Source organism: Lithobates pipiens, unplaced genomic scaffold (assembly GCF_037356315.1).
Source record: "Lithobates pipiens isolate NorthernLeopardFrog02 unplaced genomic scaffold, aLitPip1_a1.2 Scaffold_1, whole genome shotgun sequence".
In the NCBI taxonomy this organism is placed as follows: Eukaryota; Metazoa; Chordata; class Amphibia; order Anura; family Ranidae; genus Lithobates; species Lithobates pipiens.
Window position 1 is genome coordinate 116,428,536 of NW_027507685.1, and position 21,387 is coordinate 116,449,922.

Genomic DNA, 21,387 nt, shown 5'->3' on the forward strand with positions numbered 1-21,387 from the left:
CCCCTCCCCCTCTCTCCAGGGGCCCCTCTCCATCTCTTCCCTCCCCCCTCTCTCCAGGGGCCTCCTCTCCATCTCTGGCCCTCCATCTCTCCCTCTCTCCAGGGGCCCCTCTCCCTCTCTCCAGGGGGCCCCTCTCCCCATCTCCCTCTCTCCAGGGGCCCCTCTCCCTCTCTCCAGGGGCCCCTCTCCATCTCTCCCTCTCTCCAGGGGGCCCCTCTCCCTCTCTCCAGGGGCCCCTCTCCATCTCTCCAGGGGCCCTCTCCCATCTCTCCCTCTCTCCAGGGCCCCTCTCCACTCTCTCCAGGGGCCCCTCTCCATCTCTCCCTCTCTCCAGGGGCCCCTCTCCATCTCTCCAGGGGCCCCTCTCCATCCCTCTCTCCAGGGGCCCCTCTCCCTCTCTCCAGGGGCCCCTCTCCATCTCTCCCTCTCTCCAGGGGCCCCTCTCCCTCTCTCCAGGGGCCCCTCTCCATCTCTCCCTCTCTCCAGGGGCCCCCCCCCTCTCCCTCTCTCCAGGGGCCCCTCTCCATCTCTCCAGCCCCTCCCCCTCTCTCCAGGGGCCCCTCTCCATCTCTCCCCTCTCCAGGGCTCCACCTCCTCTCTCCAGGGGCCCCTCTCCATCTCTCCCTTCCAGGCCCTCCCCTCTCTCCAGGGGCCCCTCCCCTCTCTCAGGGGCCCCTCCCCTCTCTCCAGGGGCCCCTCTCCATTTCTCCCCTCCCCCTCTCTCCAGGGGCCCCTCCTCCATCTCTCCCCTCCCCCTCTCTCCAGGGGCCCTCCCCATCTCTCCCCTCCCCCTCTCTCCAGGGGGCCCTCCCCATCTCTCCCCTCCCCCTCTCTCCAGGGGCCCCTCTCCATCTCTCCCCTCCCCCTCTCTCCAGGGGCCCCTCCCCATCTCTCCCCTCCCCCTCTCTCCAGGGGCCCTCCCCATCTCTCCCCTCCCCCTCTCTCCAGGGGCCCCTCCCCATCTCTCCCCTCCCCCTCTCTCCAGGGGCCCCTCCCCATCTCTCCCTCCCCCTCTCTCCAGGGGCCCCTCCCCATCTCTCCCCTCCCCCTCTCTCCAGGGGCCCCTCCCCATCTCTCCCCTCCCCCTCTCTCCAGGGGCCCCTCCCCATCTCTCCCCTCCCCCTCTCTCCAGGGGCCCCTCTCCATCTCTCCCCTCCCCCTCTCTCCAGGGGCCCCTCTCCCATCTCTCCCCTCCCCATCTCTCCAGGGGCCCCTCCCCATCTCTCCCCTCCCCATCTCTCCAGGGACCCCTCTCAATCTCTCCAGGGACCCCTCTCAATCTCTCCAGGGACCCCTCTCAATCTCTCCCCTCCCCATCTCTCCAGGGACCCCTCTCAATCTCTCCCCTCCCCCATCTCTCCAGGGACCCCTCTCAATCTCTCCCCTCCCCATCTCTCCAGGGACCCCTCTCAATCTCTCCCCTCCCCATCTCTCCAGGGACCCCTCTCTCCCTCTCTCCAGGGGCCCCTCTCTATCTCTCCCCTCCCCCTCTCTCCGGGGCCCCTCCCCCTCTCTCCAGGGCCCCTCCCCCTCTCTCCCCTCCCCATCTCTCCAATGGCCCCTCTCCATCTCTCCCCTCCCCCTCTCTCCAGGGGCCCCTCTCCATCTCTCCCCTCCCCCTCTCTCCAGGGGCCCCTCTCCATCTCTCCCCTCCCCCTCTCTCCAGGGGCTCCTCTCCATCTCTCTCCAGGGGCCCCTCTCCATCTCTCTCCAGGGGCCCCTCTCCATCTCTCCCTCTCTCCAGGGGCCCCTCTCCCTCTCTCCAGGGGCCCCTCTCCCCATCTCCCTCTCTCCAGGGGCCCCTCTCCCTCTCTCCAGGGGCCCCTCTCCCTCTCTCCAGGGGCCCCTCTCCCTCTCTCCAGGGGCCCCTCTCCCTCTCTCCAGGGGCCCCTCTCCCTCTCTCCAGGGGCCCCTCTCCCTCTCTCCAGGGGCCCCTCTCCATCTCTCCAGGGGCCCCTCTCCATCTCTCCCTCTCTCCAGGGCCCCTCTCCCTCTCTCCAGGGGCCCCTCTCCATCTCTCCCTCTCTCCAGGGGCCCCTCTCCATCTCTCCCTCTCTCCAGGGGCCCCTCTCCCTCTCTCCAGGGGCCCCTCTCCCTCTCTCCAGGGGCCCCTCCCCATCTCTCCCCTCCCCCTCTCTCCAGGGGCCCCTCTCCATCTCTCCCCTCCCCCTCTCTCCAGGGGCCCCTCTCCATCTCTCCCCTCCCCATCTCTCCCCTCCCCCTCTCTCCAGGGGCCCCTCTCCATCTCTCCCCTCCCCATCTCTCCAGGGGCCCCTCCCCATCTCTCCCCTCCCCATCTCTCCAGGGACCCCTCTCAATCTCTCCAGGGACCCCTCTCAATCTCTCCAGGGACCCCTCTCAATCTCTCCCCTCCCATCTCTCCAGGGACCCCTCTCAATCTCTCCCCTCCCCATCTCTCCAGGGACCCCTCTCAATCTCTCCCCTCCCCATCTCTCCAGGGACCCCTCTCAATCTCTCCCCTCCCCATCTCTCCAGGGACCCCTCTCAATCTCTCCCCTCCCCATCTCTCCAGGGACCCCTCTCCCTCTCTCCAGGGGCCCCTCTCTATCTCTCCCCTCCCCCTCTCTCCGGGGCCCCTCCCCCTCTCTCCAGGGGCCCCTCCCCCTCTCTCCCCTCCCCATCTCTCCAATGGCCCCTCTCCATCTCTCCCCTCCCCCTCTCTCCAGGGGCCCCTCTCCATCTCTCCCCTCCCCCTCTCTCCAGGGGCCCCTCTCCATCTCTCCCCTCCCCCTCTCTCCAGGGGCTCCTCTCCATCTCTCTCCAGGGGCCCCTCTCCATCTCTCTCCAGGGGCCCCTCTCCATCTCTCCCTCTCTCCAGGGGCCCCTCTCCCTAGGGGCCCCTCTCCCCATCTCCCTCTCTCCAGGGGCCCCTCTCCCTCTCTCCAGGGGCCCCTCTCCATCTCTCCAGGGGCCCCTCTCCCTCTCTCCAGGGGCCCCTCTCCCTCTCTCCAGGGGCCCCTCTCCATCTCTCCCTCTCTCCAGGGCCCCTCTCCCTCTCTCCAGGGGCCCCTCTCCATCTCTCCCTCTCTCCAGGGGCCCCTCTCCATCTCTCCCTCTCTCCAGGGGCCCCTCTCCCTCTCTCCAGGGGCCCCTCTCCCTCTCTCCAGGGGCCCCTCTCCCTCTCTCCAGGGGCCCCTCTCCCTCTCTCCAGGGGCCCCTCTCCATCTCTCCAGGGGCCCCTCTCCATCTCTCCCTCTCTCCAGGGGCCCCTCTCCCTCTCTCCAGGGGCCCCTCTCCATCTCTCCCTCTCTCCAGGGGCCCCTCTCCCTCTCTCCAGGGGCCCCTCTCCATCTCTCCCCTCCCCCTCTCTCCAGGGGCCCCTCTCCATCTCTCCCCTCCCCCTCTCTCCAGGGGCCCCTCTCCATCTCTCCCTCCCCCTCTCTCCAGGGGCCCCTCCCCATCTCTCCCCTCCCCCTCTCTCCAGGGGCCCCTCCCCATCTCTCCCCTCCCCCTCTCTCCAGGGGCCCCTCCCCATCTCTCCCCTCCCCCTCTCTCCAGGGGCCCCTCTCCATCTCTCCCCTCCCCCTCTCTCCAGGGGCCCCTCTCCATCTCTCCCCTCCCCCTCTCTCCAGGGGCCCCTCCCCATCTCTCCCCTCCCCCTCTCTCCAGGGGCCCCTCCCCATCTCTCCCCTCCCCCTCTCTCCAGGGGCCCCTCCCCATCTCTCCCCTCCCCCTCTCTCCAGGGGCCCCTCCCCATCTCTCCCCTCCCCCTCTCTCCAGGGGCCCCTCCCCATCTCTCCAGGGGCCCCTCCCCATCTCTCCCCTCCCCCTCTCTCCAGGGGCCCCTCTCTATCTCTCCCCCCCCCCTCTCTCCGGGGCCCCTCTCCATCTCTCCAGGGGCCCCTCTCTATCTCTCCCCTCCCCCTCTCTCCGGGGCCCCTCCCCCTCTCTCCGGGGCCCCTCCCCCTCTCTCCAGGGGCCCCTCCCCATCTCTCCCCTCCCCCTCTCTCCAGGGGCCCCTCTCTATCTCTCCCCTCCCCCTCTCTCCGGGGCCCCTCTCCATCTCTCCCCTCCCCCTCTCTCCGGGGCCCCTCTCCATCTCTCCAGGGGCCCCTCTCTATCTCTCCCCTCCCCCTCTCTCCGGGGCCCCTCCCCCTCTCTCCAGGGGCCCCTCTCCATCTCTCCAGGGACCCCTCTCCATCTCTCCAGGGGCCCCTCTCTATCTCTCCCCTCCCCCTCTCTCCAGGGGCCCCTCCCCCTCTCTCCCCTCCCCAATGGCCCCTCTCCATCTCTCCCCTCCCCCTCTCTCCATCTCTCCCCTCCCCCTCTCTCCAATGGCCCCTCTCCATCTCTCCCCTCCCCCTCTCTCCAGGGGCCCCTCTCCATCTCTCCCCTCCCCCTCTCTCCAGGGGCCCCTCTCCCTCTCTCCAGGGGCCCCTCTCCCTCTCTCCAGGGGCCCCTCTCCCTCTCTCCAGGGGCCCCTCTCCATCTCTCCCTCTCTCCAGGGGCCCCTCTCCATCTCTCCCTCTCTCCAGGGGCCCCTCTCCCTCTCTCCAGGGGCCCCTCTCCCTCTCTCCAGGGGCCCCTCTCCCCCTCTCCAGGGGCCCCTCTCCCTCTCTCCAGGGGCCCCTCTCCATCTCTCCAGGGGCCCCTCTCCATCTCTCCAGGGGCCCCTCTCCCTCTCTCCAGGGGCCCCTCTCCCTCTCTCCAGGGGCCCCTCTCCCTCTCTCCAGGGGCCCCTCTCCATCTCTCCAGGGGCCCCTCTCCCTCTCTCCAGGGGCCCCTCTCCATCTCTCCAGGGGCCCCTCTCCATCTTTCCCTCTCTCCAGGGGCCCCTCTCCCTCTCTCCAGGGGCCCCTCTCCCTCTCTCCAGGGGCCCCTCTCCATCTCTCCCCTCTCTATCTCACCAGGGGCCCCTCTCCATCTCACCAGGGGCCCCTCTCCATCTCTCCAGGGGCCCCTCTCCATCTCTCCAGGGGCCCCTCTCCATCTCTCCAGGGGCCCCTCTCCATCTCTCCAGGGGCCCCTCTCCATCTCTCCCCTCCCCATCTCTCCAATGGCCCCTCTCCATCTCTCCAATGGCCCCTCTCCATCTCTCCCCTCCCCATCTCTCCAGGGGCCCCTCTCCCTCTCTCCAGGGGCCCCTCTCCATCTCTCCAGGGGCCCCTCTCCATCTCTCCAGGGGCCCCTCTCCATCTCTCCCCTCTCCATCTCTCCAGGGGCCCCTCTCCATCTCTCCCCTCTCCATCTCTCCAGGGGCCCCTCTCCATCTCTCCCCTCTCCATCTCTCCCCTCCCCATCTCTCCAATGGCCCCTCTCCATCTCTCCAATGGCCCCTCTCCATCTCTCCCCTCCCCATCTCTCCAGGGGCCCCTCCCCATCTCTCCCCTCCCCATCTCTCCAGGGGCCCCTCTCAATCTCTCCAGGGACCCCTCTCAATCTCTCCAGGGACCCCTCTCAATCTCTCCAGGGACCCCTCTCAATCTCTCCCCTCCCCATCTCTCCAGGGGCCCCTCTCAATCTCTCCAGGGGCCCCTCTCAATCTCTCCAGGGACCCCTCTCAATCTCTCCAGGGACCCCTCTCAATCCCTCCCCTCCCCATCTCTCCAGGGACCCCTCTCAATCTCTCCCCTCCCCATCTCTCCAGGGACCCCTCTCCCTCTCTCCCCTCCCCATCTCTCCAGGGACCCCTCTCCCTCTCTCCCCTCCCCATCTCTCCAGGGACCCCTCTCCCTCTCTCCAGGGGCCCCTCTCTATCTCTCCCCTCCCCCTCTCTCCAGGGGCCCCTCCCCCTCTCTCCAGGGGCCCCTCTCCATCTCTCCAGGGGCCCCTCTCCATCTCTCCCCTCCCCCTCTCTCCCCTCCCCCTCTCTCCAGGGGCCCCTCCCCCTCTCTCCCCTCCCCCTCTCTCCCCTCCCCCTCTCTCCAGGGGCCCCTCTCCATCTCTCCCCTCCCCCTCTCTCCAGGGGCCCCTCTCCATCTCTCCCCTCCCCCTTTCTCCAGGGGCCCCTCTCCATCTCTCCCCTCCCCCTCTCTCCAGGGGCCCCTCTCCATCTCTCTCCAGGGGCCCCTCTCCATCTCTCTCCAGGGGCCCCTCTCCATCTCTCTCCAGGGGCCCCTCTCCATCTCTCTCCAGGGGCCCCTCTCCATCTCTCCAGGGGCCCCTCTCCATCTCTCCCTCTCTCCAGGGCCCCTCTCCCTCTCTCCAGGGGCCCCTCTCCCTCTCTCCAGGGGCCCCTCTCCCTCTCTCCAGGGGCCCCTCTCCATCTCTCCAGGGGCCCCTCTCCATCTCTCCCCTCTCCATCTCTCCAGGGGCCCCTCTCCATCTCTCCCCTCTCCATCTCTCCAGGGGCCCCTCTCCATCTCTCCCCTCTCCATCTCTCCAGGGGCCCCTCTCCATCTCTCCATCTCTCCAGGGGCCCCTCTCCATCTCTCCCCTCCCCATCTCTCCAATGGCCCCTCTCCATCTCTCCAATGGCCCCTCTCCATCTCTCCAATGGCCCCTCTCCATCTCTCCCCTCCCCATCTCTCCAGGGGCCCCTCCCCATCTCTCCAGGGGCCCCTCTCAATCTCTCCCCTCCCCATCTCTCCAGGGACCCCTCTAAATCTCTCCCCTCCCCATCTCTCCAGGGACCCCTCTCAATCTCTCCCCTCCCCATCTCTCCAGGGACCCCTCTCAATCTCTCCCCTCCCCATCTCTCCAGGGACCCCTCTCCCTCTCTCCAGGGGCCCCTCTCCATCTCCCCCTCTCTCCGGGGGCCCCTCTCCCCCTCTCTCCAGGGGCCCCTCCCCCTCTCTCCAGGGACCCCTCTCCCTCTCTCCAGGGGCCCCTCTCCATCTCCCCCTCTCTCCGGGGGCCCCTCTCCCCCTCTCTCCAGGGGCCCCTCCCCCTCTCTCCAGGGGCCCCTCTCCCCCTCCCCAGGGGCCCCTCTCCGTCTACCCCTCCAGGGGCCCCTCTCCGTCTACCCTCCTCCTCTCTCCAGGGGACCCTCTCCGTCTACCCTCCTCCTCTCTCCAGGGGCCCCTCTCCGTCTACCCCTCCAGGGGACCCTCTCCGTCTACCCTCCCCTCCTCTCCAGGAACCCCTCTCCATCTCCCCTCCTCTCCAGGAACCCCTCTCCATCTCCCCTCCTCCTCTCTCCAGGGGCCCCTCTCTCTCTCTCTGTGTAGTTCTCTTCGTTTCTCCCTCCCGGTGTATATTGTCAGACGGTCCCTGGTCTCCCGGAAGCGGAAGTGTGTCCGTGCAGCCGAGTTGCGGTTCCCCCGCTCGGTGGTTCCGGTGTCGGCTGGTCGGCGATGTCGGACTCGGAGAGTGATGATGAGAGGCCGTTCCCTCTGGCCGGATTCCTGTTCGGTAATATTAATGAGGACGGACAGCTGGAGGATGACTGTGTGCTGGACAAGGTGAGAGCTTCCGGTACCCCACTTCCCCCACACTGCTCTCTCCCCCCCAGGAGAGAGATCAGGGGGTCTATTCATATTTCTTCCTCCCGGATGTTTTCTTTTCTGGGGGGGAGGGGGCCATAGATTGTAAGGTGGTCTCACTCCCAGTGCTGCACTCTGTATTGTGATATGTGGTGTATTGGTGACAACGAGATCTGTAAAGAAATCTTCTATCTCCATATAGAATAGCATACAATGTATCCGGAGATGGAGGGAATGTGATGTGTGACATCATCATATCTGTATATAATCTCTCTATATATCCCCCTCCCCCATCACATAAATTGGGGGGGGGGATTTAGTAACACTGGAGAGTGCAGATCTGCATGGTAACCAATCAGCTTCCAGGTTTTATTATTGGCTCCCATGCAGAGCTGCACCAGATCTGAACATCCCCCCACAAACATAGTGTACTCCGTATCTACACCCCCTAAGTTAAAATCTCCAAATTAGGGCCAAAGTATCAATATTTTGTGTGGCCGCCATTATTTTCCAGTGCTGCCTTAACCCTCTTGGGCATGGAGGTCACCAGAGCTTCACAGGTTGTCACTGGAGTCCTCTTCCCCTCCTCCATGATGACATCACAGAGCTGGTGGATGTTGGAGACCTTGCACTCCTCCACCTTCCGTTTGAGGATGCCCCACAGATGATCAATAGGGTTTAGGTCTGGAGACATTCACACCTGAGACCTTGTAACACTAAAGAGTCACATGACACCGGGAGGGAAAATGGCTAATTGGGGCCCAATTTGGAGATTTTCACTTAGGTGTGTACTGACTTTTGTTGCCAGCGGTTTAGACGTTAATTTCTGTGTGCTCAGATATTTTGAAGGGACAGCAAATTTACACTGTTATACAAGCTGTACACTCACTACTTTACATTGTAGACAAGTGTCATTTCTTCAGTGTTGTCACATGAAAAGATAAAGAAAAGATTTACACAAATGTGACTGAGGGGGTGTACTTACTTTTTTCACGTACTGTGTGTAATATTAGAATGTGAAGTCTGATCTTAGATCAGTACAGCTGATACCAGTACACCCCATTCATTATAATATGCCTCACCCTTACCCCAGTACTGATCAGCTCTGGGATCTCTCGGAGTCGGTGACACAACCAATCACACACCGGTATTCCCGGCACACACTTCCATCCCATACCATCAGCATTGTAATAACAATACAAACAACACTCATCTCTGACCATCCAATAGAAGATTGCCGGGAAGATCTCCTGCCATGGTGTGAGCGCTGCCTGTCTGCTGGGCACCTCTTTCCACAACTTCCTGCATTCCCAGCATGCTTTGTAGCTTCTCCTCCATTTCCAACCACTACAAATCATATGGTCCCTGTACTGACTCCCCCTCCTGAAACTCCTCCCCTCATTGGGCGGGCTCTGCGAAAGGTGTGACACAGCAGTGACTCCATGTCCCAGATGTGTGGGGTCATCACAGAGGGATATAAGGAGATGATTGGAGGATACACTTCAACATTGTAGGAAAACTATTCTTGCAAATATCCCCCCTCCCCCTACCTACCCTGTATAAAAAAAAATCTGTGTACTTCTCTATTTCATTCTCTCCGGTCTGGTCATGTGATCCCGCAGCTGCAGCTCAGGGGTACGCCAACAATGACTGGGCCATGGGAGCCTATGTGTGACGTCATCGCTCCGGGTGCCCTGTCACAGAGCTGCGGGATCACATGACCAGACTTGGCTAATAAGGTAAGTACACAGATCTCTTCTTACACAGGGTAGGTAGGAGGGGGGGGGGGTCAAGCCTTTCCTACCACTGTAAGGTGATTCTAATCATTTATTTATTTTTAAGAAGAAAATTAAATGAATGTTATACTTACCTTTTTTGTGTAATGGTTTCGCACAGAGTGGGTGGGATCCTCCTCTTCTTAGGTCCCCCACCGAGGACCCCCAATAACAACCCTCTTGGTCTGGGGGCACTCGATCAGGCTCTCTCCTAAACCACACTCCTGTGAATGGACATTGTCTATTAATACATACATGGCTCCCGCTGCTGCGTGAGCCAATGAGGAGACAGGGACCTGGAAGAGCCGCTGCTCTTAGGCACATCGCTGGATCCAGATGGGGCTCAGGTAAGTCTGAGGGGGCAGGGGGTGTGCTGCACACAATTTTTTTTACCTTCCTGCATAGAATGCACCTTCTACCTTTAGCCCCAAGGTCACTCTAGGATGTATATGTGTGCTATAGATGTACAGTAGGTAGGTGTGTACACAGTAGGTAGGTATGTAGTATGTATCTCCCTTGTAATCACCTCCATGTTCTTTCCTCTCTCAGGAGTCAAAGAAGCACCTGGCGGGGTTGGGGGCACTGGGTCTGGGCAGTCTGATCACAGAGATCACCTCCAGTGTAGATGACACTGCGGAGACAGACGGGGTCAGCCTAGACGATGATGGTAAGGAAGACCCCCTCCCCCTCTGTATGTATGTGTCACGGGTGACCAGGTGAAGATAGATGTGGGATGTATGATGGGTAGGTGGGCGGAGATGGGTGTGGGATGTATGACGGGTAGGTGGGCGGAGATGGGTGTGGGATGTATGACGGGTAGGTTGGCGGATATGGGTGTGGGATGTATGACGGGTAGGTTGGCGGAGATGGGTGTGGGATGTATGACGGGTAGGTTGGCGGAGATGGGGGTGGGATGTATGACGGGTAGGTTGGCGGAGATGGGTGTGGGATGTATGACGGGTAGGCAGGCGGAGATGGGTGTGGGATGTATGACTGGTAGGTAGGCGGAGATGGGTGTGGGATGACGGGTAGGTGGGTGGAGATGGGTGTGGGATGACGGGTAGGTGGGTGGAGATGGGTGTGGGATGACGGGTAGGTGGGCGGAGATGGGTGTGGGATGACGGGTATGTGGGCGGAGATGGGTGTGGGATGTATGGCTGGTAGGTGGGCGGAGATGGGTGTGAGATGTATTATGGTTAGGTGGGCGGAGATAGGCGTGGGATGACGGGTAGGTGGGTGGAGATGGGTGTGGGATGACGGGTAGGTGGGCGGAAATGGGTTATGGGATGTATGATGAGTAGGTGGGCGGAGATGGGTGTGGGATGTATGACGGGTAGGTGGGTGGGGATGGGTGTGGGATGACGGGTAGGTGGGCGGAGATGGGTGTGGGATGTGCAGTGATGGTCTTTGTCTTGTAGGGTGGGTGAAGAGCACAGATGACGCCATTGATTACTCGGACATCACTGAGGTGGCTGAAGATGAGTCCCGCAGGTACAGACAGGCCATGGGAAGCCTCAGCCTCTCCCGGAGAACAGGTAAGTCGTCACCATTGCTGCACAAACATGGCAGCAAGTGCTGACTCCTCCCTCTGAAAATGCTAATCGCCTGGCTGTCATGTATGATCAGTGACTGGAGACAAGCTCGTGTATGATCAGTGACTGGAGACAAGCTCATGTATGATCAGTGACTGGAGACAAGCTCATGTATGATCAGTGACTGGGGACAGGCTCATGTATGATCAGTGACTGGGGACAGGCTCGTGTATGATCAGTGACTGGAGACAAGCTCGTGTATGATCAGTGACTGGGGACAGGCTCATGTATGATCAGTGACTGGGGACAGGCTCATGTATGATCAGTGACTGGGGACAGGCTCATGTATGATCAGTGACTGGGGACAGGCTCATGTATGATCAGTGACTGGGGACAGGCTCATGTATGATCAGTGACTGGGGACAGGCTCATGTATGATCAGTGACTGGGGACAGGCTCATGTATGATCAGTGACTGGGGACAGGCTCATGTGTGATCAGTGACTGGGGACAATGACAATAACGTTCCGGTGTTCTATCAGAAGGCCGCTACTCATCAGAAAATGCAACCAAAGTGATGTTCTGGTGCGGCCATCTTGGTACACCCCGTACTCGTCCACACTAAGCCTACAGTCAGAAGGTGGCAAGCGGACATCTTTATACACCCACCCAAGTCTTAAATTTCACACTTTTTTATTTTTACCAGTAAACTCGGCTTGTGTAGTGACATACAGGATTTGGAAATCCGTCAAACTGTTTTGATGTTGAATTTTAAAATCAGCGGTGTTCTGTCAGATTAGAAAATCTGTGCAATCAGCAGGCTCGTCGATGCTTTTAAAATCCAACTTGAAAACCGTGTCATGGATTTCCAAATGCTGCATGCCACTATATAAGTGGAGTTTACTGGTAAAAAATACAAGGGTGAAATGCAAGACTCTGGTGGGTGTAACAAGCTGTCCGTTCCCGCCTTCTGACTGTATTCTTACTTTTGGATGCGTACATGGTGTACCAAGATGGCCACAACGGAACGTCACTTAATTTGCATTTTCTGATGGGTAGCGGTTTTCTGACAGGACACCGTCTCCAGGTGAATGATGGTGAAAGACAGGGAATGCATCCTTGGGCCTCATTTAGGACCCAATCACATGGGGAGCAGACAATTAGAGACTTTTTCCAGCATGCCGTAGTCCCTTTTATTTCTATTGGGACACGTGGCTGCATGGACACAGACTCTGTGACCCAATATGTTTTGCATGTCCCAATAGATATAAATGGGATGCCGGCCTGGTAAAAGTCTCTACACAGGAGATGCATGCCTGCGCCCCATGTGAATGGGCCCTTACAGTGGTGGGCACTATCTATCTATGTGGCTGCACACTGTGAGGGGCGGCAGACCATTAGGTTTCTTCTACCAGGTGCGTCACCCCCCCTCCTCCCAGGCACGTGACCACACGCCGTGGCCCCAATTGGCCAGTTTTACATTGTCCTCGGAGGGGGGGGGGGCGCAGTGCTCTGCATCCCAAGACCTCCCACCCTGCAATGGCAGCAAATTGGCATTGACCATTCAGAGAGATGCCACCTTCTGCAAAGCTAACCGGTCACCCGAGCCAGTGAAGGATCAGGGAGTAGGGAGTGGTGATGGAGTGTTGGGGCAGGGAGGGGGAGCGCCTCTGGCCTTCCACTTGACTTAACCCCTCGTTTGCCCACCTCTGTCAGCAGAACATACAGAGGGAGGGCGGGGTGTGTAACATGTGACTCACTCAGCGGGGTGGGGGGTGGGCAGGAAGATGGGCAAGTACTGTGTACATGGAGGACGGATCAGAGAGTGGGGGAGGAGAGACTGGAGTAACAGCCTGCTTTACAGACGGGCCACGGGAGCTCCTCCATAATGTGTGGTCCTGAAGGGGGGCCGCCCCCAAATACTTCAGCACCAGCCACTACTGGACCCTTACACTTTTGTTTGGGGGGGGGGGGGGACTGGTGGTAAAAACATCATGCATCCCAATCACTCCTCCAGCAGAGGGGAGAGAATAAATGCCGTGGTTCTGATGCTATATGCGTGCCGTGGTTCTGATGCTATATGCGTGCCGTGGTTCTGATGCTATATGCGTGCCGTGGCCCTGATGCTGTATGCGTGCCGCGGCCCTGATGCTGTATGCGTGCCGTGGCCCTGATGCTATATGCGTGCCGTGGCCCTGATGCTGTATGCGTGCCGTGGCCCTGATGCTGTATGCGTGCCGTGGCCCTGATGCTGTATGCATGCCGTGGCCCTGATGCTGTATGCATGCCGTGGCCCTGATTCTTTTTGTGCAGGTAGAATGACCCCCTGCTGGAAGGACGGGGGGGGGGGGGGGGGGGCAAGAAGATGGGCAAGTACTGTGTACACGGAGGATGGATCAGAGAGCGGGGGAGGAGAGACTGGACAGGCAGGGGGAGCTCCGCCGTAATGTGTGGTCCTGAAGGGAGGCCGTCCTCAAATACTTCAGCACCAGCCACTACTGGACCCTTACACTTTTGTGTGGGGGAGGGGGGGGGGGTTGGTGGTAAAAACATGCATCCCAACCACTCCTCCAGCAGAGGGGAGATAATATATGCCGTGGTCCTGATTCTATATGCGTGCCGTGGCCCTGATGCTATATGCGTGCCGTGGCCCTGATGCTATATGCGTGCCGTGGCCCTGATGCTATATGCGTGCCGTGGCCCTGAAGCTATATGGGTGCCGTGGCCCTGCTGATGTGTGCCGTGGCCCTGATTCTTTTTGTGCAGGTAGAATGACCCCCTGCTGTTAGGTTCAGCCACCACCTGCCCCTGTTTGCCTCAGCTCTCCCCTTCCACCGGGTCGGGTTGGTGGCCCACAAAGCAGGAGGAGGAACATCTGTTTCTCTCCCCTCTGTGACAACTGAAGCTGGAAGCTATGAGAATTTCAACACTTCCAGTTTCGGTTCTGCATTTACCTGGCAGGCATTTACCAACCAGGCAAGCAGCCAATCAAAGTGATGAGTTTCCTTGGAGGGACCAGGGGTCTAATAATCCCCATATCTCTCTATATAGAGGAACTGTCACTGCCCAAAGTATCACCAGGGAGGATTGATATCACTTGAGGTCAAAGCTGCATTTTTTTTCAGGTGGGGGTCAGGGGTCAGGTGTGGGCCCAGGGGTGGGGTCTACATCAGGTAGACTGTAGGGGGGGGGGCTGTGATTTCTTATAGCGGCCCTGAACAAGAGAAGGAAGCGGCCCTGCCCCCGTAAGTCATGTAACCTCACGTGTACACGGTTATTATTGGATTCATTTCTGTCACTCTGTATGATTTGTATCTCCCGCTCTCTGTGATTGTAGATGACGATGACGACGATTACGATGCGGATTGTGAAGACATCGATTCCAAGCTCATGCCACCTCCCCCTCCTCCACCCGTATCCAGCAAGAAGGATGAAGACAAAGGACCGCCATCCACAGGTAAGTGAGCGGGAGAAAGCCGGGCCATACATTTCACTACAGACTGAAAACATGCAAGCTACTTACCTGTCCTTCAATAGACTGCAGTACTTACCTGTCCTTCAATAGACTGAAAACAGAGGAAAACTGTGCAGTACTTACCTATCCTTCAGTAGTCTGCAAACAGCAAAACTCTGCAGTACTTACCTGTCCTTCAATAGACTGCAGTGCTTACCTGTCCTTCAATAGACTGCAGTCCTTACCTGTCCTTCAATAGTCTGAAAACAGCAAAACTGCAGTACTTACCTGTCCTTCAATAGACTGAAAACAGCAAAACTCTAATCGATTATGAAATTAATCGATTACTATTTTCATAATCGATTAATCGGCCAGTAACATAATGGGATTAAAAAAACCTAAAATTAGCCCTTTATAGTACAAAAAGTGCAAATCGCTACTGTAAATATTACTTTCACTATTGCACAGTAAAAAACGAACCCCTTACAGTAGCGATTATGTGCTCTTTTTGTACTATGAAGGGCTAATTTTTGTTACTAAATGTCTTAGGCCTGGTTCCCACCCATGTGTTTTTTGGTGCTTTTTGCAGAAATGCACTACAGTTAATTAATGTTCACATCTATGCTTTTTTCAGCTGCTGCGTATTTGGAAAGGGTCAATGACCTTTTTCAATGCAAAACTGTGCTTTTTTGGTTCAATATACTTCAATGGAGAAGCTGCAGAAAAGAATGTAGTGCGTTTTTGCCGCAATTTGTGTTTTTTAATCTGAACGAAAACCACATACACTGTCTGAAAATCTTTGACCAAGAAGTTTTCTATTTCTAAATTTTCCCGTCACTATGGTTGAATATAAACATTGATTTGACCCCAATTAGAAAGTTCTTAATTTTTTTTATTTTTTTTTTTAAGGAAGACATTGCTTTTGTATGGCCAGCATATAATATTACAGTTCTGTTTAAAAATCTGCAAAACAGTCTTTAACTTTTTTTTTCTTTAAATAAATAAATTTGATCAGAGTCTGATTATATTTACGAGATTCAACCTCTAATAGTATATAGAGCATATCTCTTCTGTCTGTTATTCTCCAGAGTGGATTAAAGATTTTACTCCCTAACCATATAGTTGGTTATTTATATTTACCCTACGTATAGAGAGATTTAGGAATGAATTGCTTTTTTTAAACTTTACATATTAACTAAATTATAAACCACAATTTTTTTTTAAGGTTATTAACCGATTAATCAAAACAATAATCGGCCAACTAATCGATTATGAAAATAATCGTTAGTTGCAGCCCTAGTACTTACCTGTCCTTCAATAGACTGAAAATAGAGGAAAACTCTGCAGTACTTACCTGTCCTTCAATAGACTGAAAACAAGCCAAACTCTGCAGTACTTACCTGTTCTTCAATAGACTGAAAACAGAGGAAAACTCTGCAGTACTTGCCTGTCCTTCAATAGACTGCAGTACTTACCTGTCCTTCAATAGACTGAAAATAGAGGAAAACTCTGCAGTACTTACCTGTCCTTCAATAGACTGACATGTGACCCCCCCCCCTCCTCCTCGTGTACAGCTGTATAAACCCGTCTGAATGATTGTGATATACTGGACCATTTTCTTTCAGCCTCTGAGGACGGAGATGGAATCATATTGCCGTCAATCATCGCCCCGTCATCGGCCAATGTAGACAAGGTGGACTTCAGCAGTTCTTCGGATTCGGAATCTGAGATCGGACCTCAGGAACGGGGGAAGGGTGATGGCAAGGAGCGGACGCTGACCTTACCTCTGGCTGGAATAATGCAGAGAGACGCCACCAAACAACTGCCCAACGTGACCGAGCTTTTCCCCGAGTTCAGACCCGGAAAGGTGCGAGCCGCTCCGGGAGGGTTGTCCCTGGAGAGTTGTGGTCATTCCCTCCTCCTCCTCCTCCTCCTCCTCCTCCTCCTCCACCCTGCTCCGTGTCAGAGCTTACACAGGGGGGTCCTCCGCACATCATTGTGTTCAGGCTTGGCGATGGACCGCTGGGGGCTCTAGTGCTGCATTATGTTCTGAATGGAGCGGGGGAAGGGTTAGGCCGGCCATACGTGGAGCAAATTCCCTTTCTGCAACCACAGACCGTTGACATCGGAATCCCTCCCATTGGGGGGCAGCCAGGAGAAGACCGTGATTATTGCTCCCAGCTATACCAACCGCTAGCGATAATCGCTTGCAAAATCCAGCAGGCTGGATGTACCCAAATTGTTCCTGCTGAACGGGCCCAGATTCAAACTGTCTATGGGTGGCCTTAAACGCTCTGTCAGTGACTTGGGATATCGTCTATGTCTCCATATACACAGGTCAGGGGCGTACGTATAGGGGTCACTATGGCAACCCGGCCCATGCAGTCGCTTTCAGCTTCTCCTCCTCTCCCTCCCATTCAGCAGCTGCAGGAGGGAAATGGAGGGCATCAATTCCTCCACATGCCGCTCCCACCGCCTCCCTATCCCTGTATTCCTGCCCCTGGGGCCACAGTGCCCTTCCCTGAACCCCACCCCCCAACAGCACTGCCTACTTTCCCCATCCCACCTCCCGCTGCCTCCCTATCCCTGTATACCTGCCTGGGTCACAGTGTCCTGCCCCTCCCCCCACAGCGCCGCCTACTTTCCCCATCCCACCTCCTGCTGCCTCCCTATCCCTGTATTCCTGCCCCCGGGGCCAGTGTCCTTCCCTGCTCCCCACAGTGTTTCCTACTTTCCCCCTCCCACCATCTCCCTATCCCTGTATTCCTGCCCCGGGCCACAGTTTTCTTCCCCTTCCCCCCACAGCGCTGCCTAATTTCCCCATCCCACCTCCCGCTGTCTCCCTATCCCTTATTCCGGCCCCCAGGGCCAGTGTCCTTCCCTGGGGAGGGGGGGCCTTAATGATTTCTGGCACAGGGGCCAGGGGGGGGGGGGCCTTCATGATTTCTTGCACGGGGCCGGGGGGGGGGCCTTCATGATTTCTTGCACGGGGGGGGCTTCATGATTTCTTGCACGGGGGCCAGGGGGGGGCCTTCATTATTTCTTGCACGGGGGCCTTCATGATTTCTTGCACCAGGGCCGGGGGGGGGGGGCCTTCATGATTTCTTGCACCAGGGCCGGGGGGGGGGCCTTCATGATTTCTTGCATGGGGGCCGCGGGGGGGGGATCTTCATGATTTCTTGCACCGGGGCTGGGGGGCCTTCATGATTTCTTGCACCGGGGCCGGGGGGGCCTTCATGATTTCTTTCATCGGGGCCATGGGGGGCTTCATGATTTCTTTCATTGGGGCCGTGGGGGGCTTCATGATTTCTTTCATCGGGGCCGTGGGGGGCTTCATGATTTCTTTCATCGGGGCCGTGGGGGGCTTCATGATTTCTTTTATCGGGTCCGGGGGTGGGGGGGGGCTTCATGATGTCTTTCATTGGTGCCGGGGGGCCTTCATGACACAGGTCACATGTTCTGTATTTAACGTATTGTTGAATCTCTCGGCAGGTCTTGCGCTTCCTTCGGCTGTTTGGCCCCGGTAAGAACGTGCTGTCGGTTTGGCGCAGCGCTCGCAGGAAGAGGAGGAAGAAGCATCGGGAGCAGACGCAGGAGCCACAGATCAAAGAAGACGGAGAAGAAGCTGAGCCAGTGCTAGAGAAGAAATCCTGCTGGGAGTATGAATATGCACCACCCCCTCCCCCTGAGCAGTGCCTGTCCGATGATGAGGTGAGGATCTCGGGATCCCGTGTGGTGGAAACCCCCTCCCACCCTGCAACCAGTGACACCATCCCCGTCCCTGATAGAAGGGACGGGGACCTTGGTGTGAGGGGTGGGGCGACCCTCACCCAGGACTTGTGTGGGCATTGCACCCAGGATTAGTGTGCTGCCAAGGCAGCTGGTGGCACATATGGTACCTTGTACCTGCTCTATGCGGGCGTCATTGCCCTCGGGATGTTTTCATTCCTTGTAATAGGAATAAAAGTGATAAAAAAATTGTTTTTTTAACCACTTAAGGACCAGGCCTCTGTTTCAGATTTGGTGTGTACATGTTTAAAACATTTTTTTTTGCTAGAAAATTACTTAGAACCCCAAAACATTTTATATTGTTTTTTTGTGTGGTTTGACCACCGTTTTCATATGCGGGCGCTACTTACGTATGCGCTCGCTTCTGTGCGCAAGCTCGTCATGACGGGGTGTTTTTAAAAACCTTTTTTTTTATTTTAATCGATTTTATTTATTTTTACACTGTTTTAAAAAAAAAAAAAAAAAAAAAAATGAATGTAAAGATCCCTTGTAATAGAAAAAAGCATGACAGGTCCTCTTAAATATGAGATCTGGGGTCAAAAAGTCCTCAGATCTCATATTTGGACTAAAATGCAAAAAAAAAAAAAAATGACATTTAAAAAAAAATATACCTTTAACCACTTACAGACCGGACCATTTTGCTGGTCAAAGACCAGACTACTTTTTGCGATTCGGCACTGCGTCGCTTTAACTGACAATTGCGCGGTCGTGCGACGTGGCTTCCAAACAAAATTGACGTCCTTTTTTTTTCCAACAAATAGAGCTTTCTTTTGGTGGTATTTGATCACCTCTGCGGTTTTTATTTTTTTGCGCTATAAACAAAAATAGAGCGACAATTTTGAAAAAAATGCATTATTTTTTACTTTGTTATAATAAATATCCCCCAAAAATATATCTAAAAACATTTTTTTCCCTCAGTTTAGGCCGATACGTATTCTTCTACATATTTTTGGTAAAAAAAATCGCAAAAAGGGATTGATTGATTTGCGCAAAAGTTATAGCGTTTACAAAATAGGGGATAGTTTTATGGCATTTTTATTAATATTTTTTTTTTTTTTTACTAGTAATGGTGGCGATCAGCGATTTTTATTGTGACTGCGACATTATGGCGGTCATATCGGACATTTTTGACACATTTTTGGGACCATTGTCATTTATACCGCAATCACTGCTATATAAATGCAGTGATTCCTGTGTAAATGACACTGGTAGTGAAGGGGTTAACCAGTGGGTGGCAGTGTAGGGGTTAAGTGTTCCTAGGGGTGTGTTACTAACTGTTGGGGGCTGGGCTTTAATTTAGTGAACACTGATCTGTGCTCCAATCACATGGAGCAGAGATCAGCGTCACTAGTTGCTAGGCAGAATGGAGAAATGCTGTTTACAACGGCATTTCTTCATTCGGCCGCTCCGTGAGATGATCGCGGGTATGGCCGCGGTGATCGAATCCGTGACCGGACTCGCGGGGGTCCCAACCAGCGTGGGACGTACAGGTACGCCCATTTGCCTGCCCGTGCCATTCTGCCGACGTACATCGGCGTGCGCTGGTCGGCAATTGGTTAAGAGGTATGGGCGGAAGTGAAGTTTTGACGTCGCTTCCGCCCTCCTATGGTATAGAGACGAGTGGGGGGCCATCTTAGCCTCACTCGTCTCCATACCCAGCTAGCAGAAGGACCCGATCGCCTCCGCCTCTACCGACTGCTCCGGTAAGCGGTGGAAGGTGCGGGAGGGGTGGTGGCACCTCTCCCGCCGCCGATAGCGGTGATCTCGCGGCGAATCCGCCGCGGAGACCACCGTTATCGTACAGATGACCAACGCCTGTAGAGATGGATATCTCAGTTGTGGCAGCAGCTGCTGCCATTACCGAGATATCCCTCTTCAAAAATAGGACATACATCGGCGTGCACTGGTTGGTAAGTGGTTAAAGGGACAGTGTAAAAAAAAAAAATGTAAAGCGCCCCACCCCTCTGTGCTCAGCACAATACGTAAGTCGCATATGTAGAGGGTGTTCGCACCTCACATGTGAGGTATCGCCACGAACGTTATAGCGAGATCGATCATTTTAACACTAGACCTCCTCTGTTACTCTAAACTGATAACCTGTAAACATTTTTAAAGTGTTGCTTATGGAGAATATTTATTATTGTAGTTTTTTTTTTTTTAACCCCCCTGACGGTATTCCCGAGTCTGGCTCGGGGTGGAATTTTTATACCAAAAGCGGTAACCCCGAGCCAGACTCGGGACCACATCGCTGGATCCAGGAGGACGCTTACTTACCTTCTCCCTTGGATCCAGCGATGTCCCCCCGCTGTACGAGCGGCATGTGTGTGTGTGTTTTTGAGGGATATTTATTATAGCAAAAAGTAAAAAATAATGCGCTTTTTTTTCCTAAATTGTCGCTCTATTTGATGATCAAATACCACCAAATACCACCAAAAGAAAGCTCTATTTGAGGGGAAAGAAAGGATGCCAATTTGTTTGGGAGACACGTCGCATGACCACGCAATTGTCAGTTATACTGACGCAGTGCAGAATCGCAAAAAATGGTCTTGTCTTAAGCCAGCAAAATGGTCCGGGGCTGAAAGTGGTTAAAGTGCATTTTCCAAAAAATAAAAAATTTGTAGAAACTGCTGCGCAAATACCGTGTGTGTGTGTGTGTGTGTGTGTGTGTGTGTGTGTGTATGTGTATATATATATATATATATATATATATATATATATATATATATATATATATATATATATATATATATAAAATTATATTATATATTAAATGTTTGGGGGTTCCAAGTAACCTTCTAGAAAAAAATACTGATTTAAACTTGTAAACATAAAGTCTGGGTCTTCAAGTGAATAAAGGATATGCTGGTTTGCAACGTGTAAAAAAATAAAATAAAAAATGTGGAAGCAATATTTGAGAAATAAAATGGAGTGGGTGAAGGGAAATGTTATTTCAGTAAAGATGGCAAGGTTGATCTGTGTGATATAAATCCTTCCTGCAGATCACCATGATGGCTCCCGTGGAGTCCAAGTTCTCTCAGTCCACCGGGGACACAGATAAGGTGGCGGACACCAAGCCGAGGATCGCAGAATGGCGCTACGGCCCGGCACAGCTGTGGTACGATATGCTGGGTGTGTCGGAGGATGGCAGCGGGTTCGACTACGGTTTTAGGCTGAAGGATGAAAATGAGGAGGAGGAGGAGGAAATGGATGTGGCAGAAAAGGAGACAGAAAAGGAGACGGAAATGGAGACAGAAAAGGTAATAGCGATATATGTACAGATGTTTGATGTGGATCTATGGTATGGATACATATAATACACATAGTATAGATAGATGTGGATCTATGGTATGGATACATATAATACACATGGTATAGATAGATGTGGATCTACAGTACCTTGCAAAAGTATTCACCCCCTTTTAATTTTTCGTGTTTTGTTGCCTCACAACCTGG

General features: G+C 55.4%; 1 protein-coding gene across 1 annotated transcript in view; it reads left to right on the top strand.

The window, feature by feature from the left end:
* Positions 1-7,013: 7,013 nt before the first annotated feature.
* Positions 7,014-21,387, top strand: part of TAF1 (TATA-box binding protein associated factor 1) — an 87,604-nt gene continuing 73,230 nt past the window's right edge. Inside the window, 7 exon segments of the mRNA XM_077474397.1 lie at positions 7,014-7,364; positions 9,710-9,827; positions 10,579-10,695; positions 14,029-14,148; positions 15,771-16,012; positions 17,638-17,856; positions 20,934-21,191. Coding sequence (XP_077330523.1) covers positions 7,257-7,364; positions 9,710-9,827; positions 10,579-10,695; positions 14,029-14,148; positions 15,771-16,012; positions 17,638-17,856; positions 20,934-21,191 — 1,182 coding nt within the window. The 5' untranslated portion in view covers positions 7,014-7,256.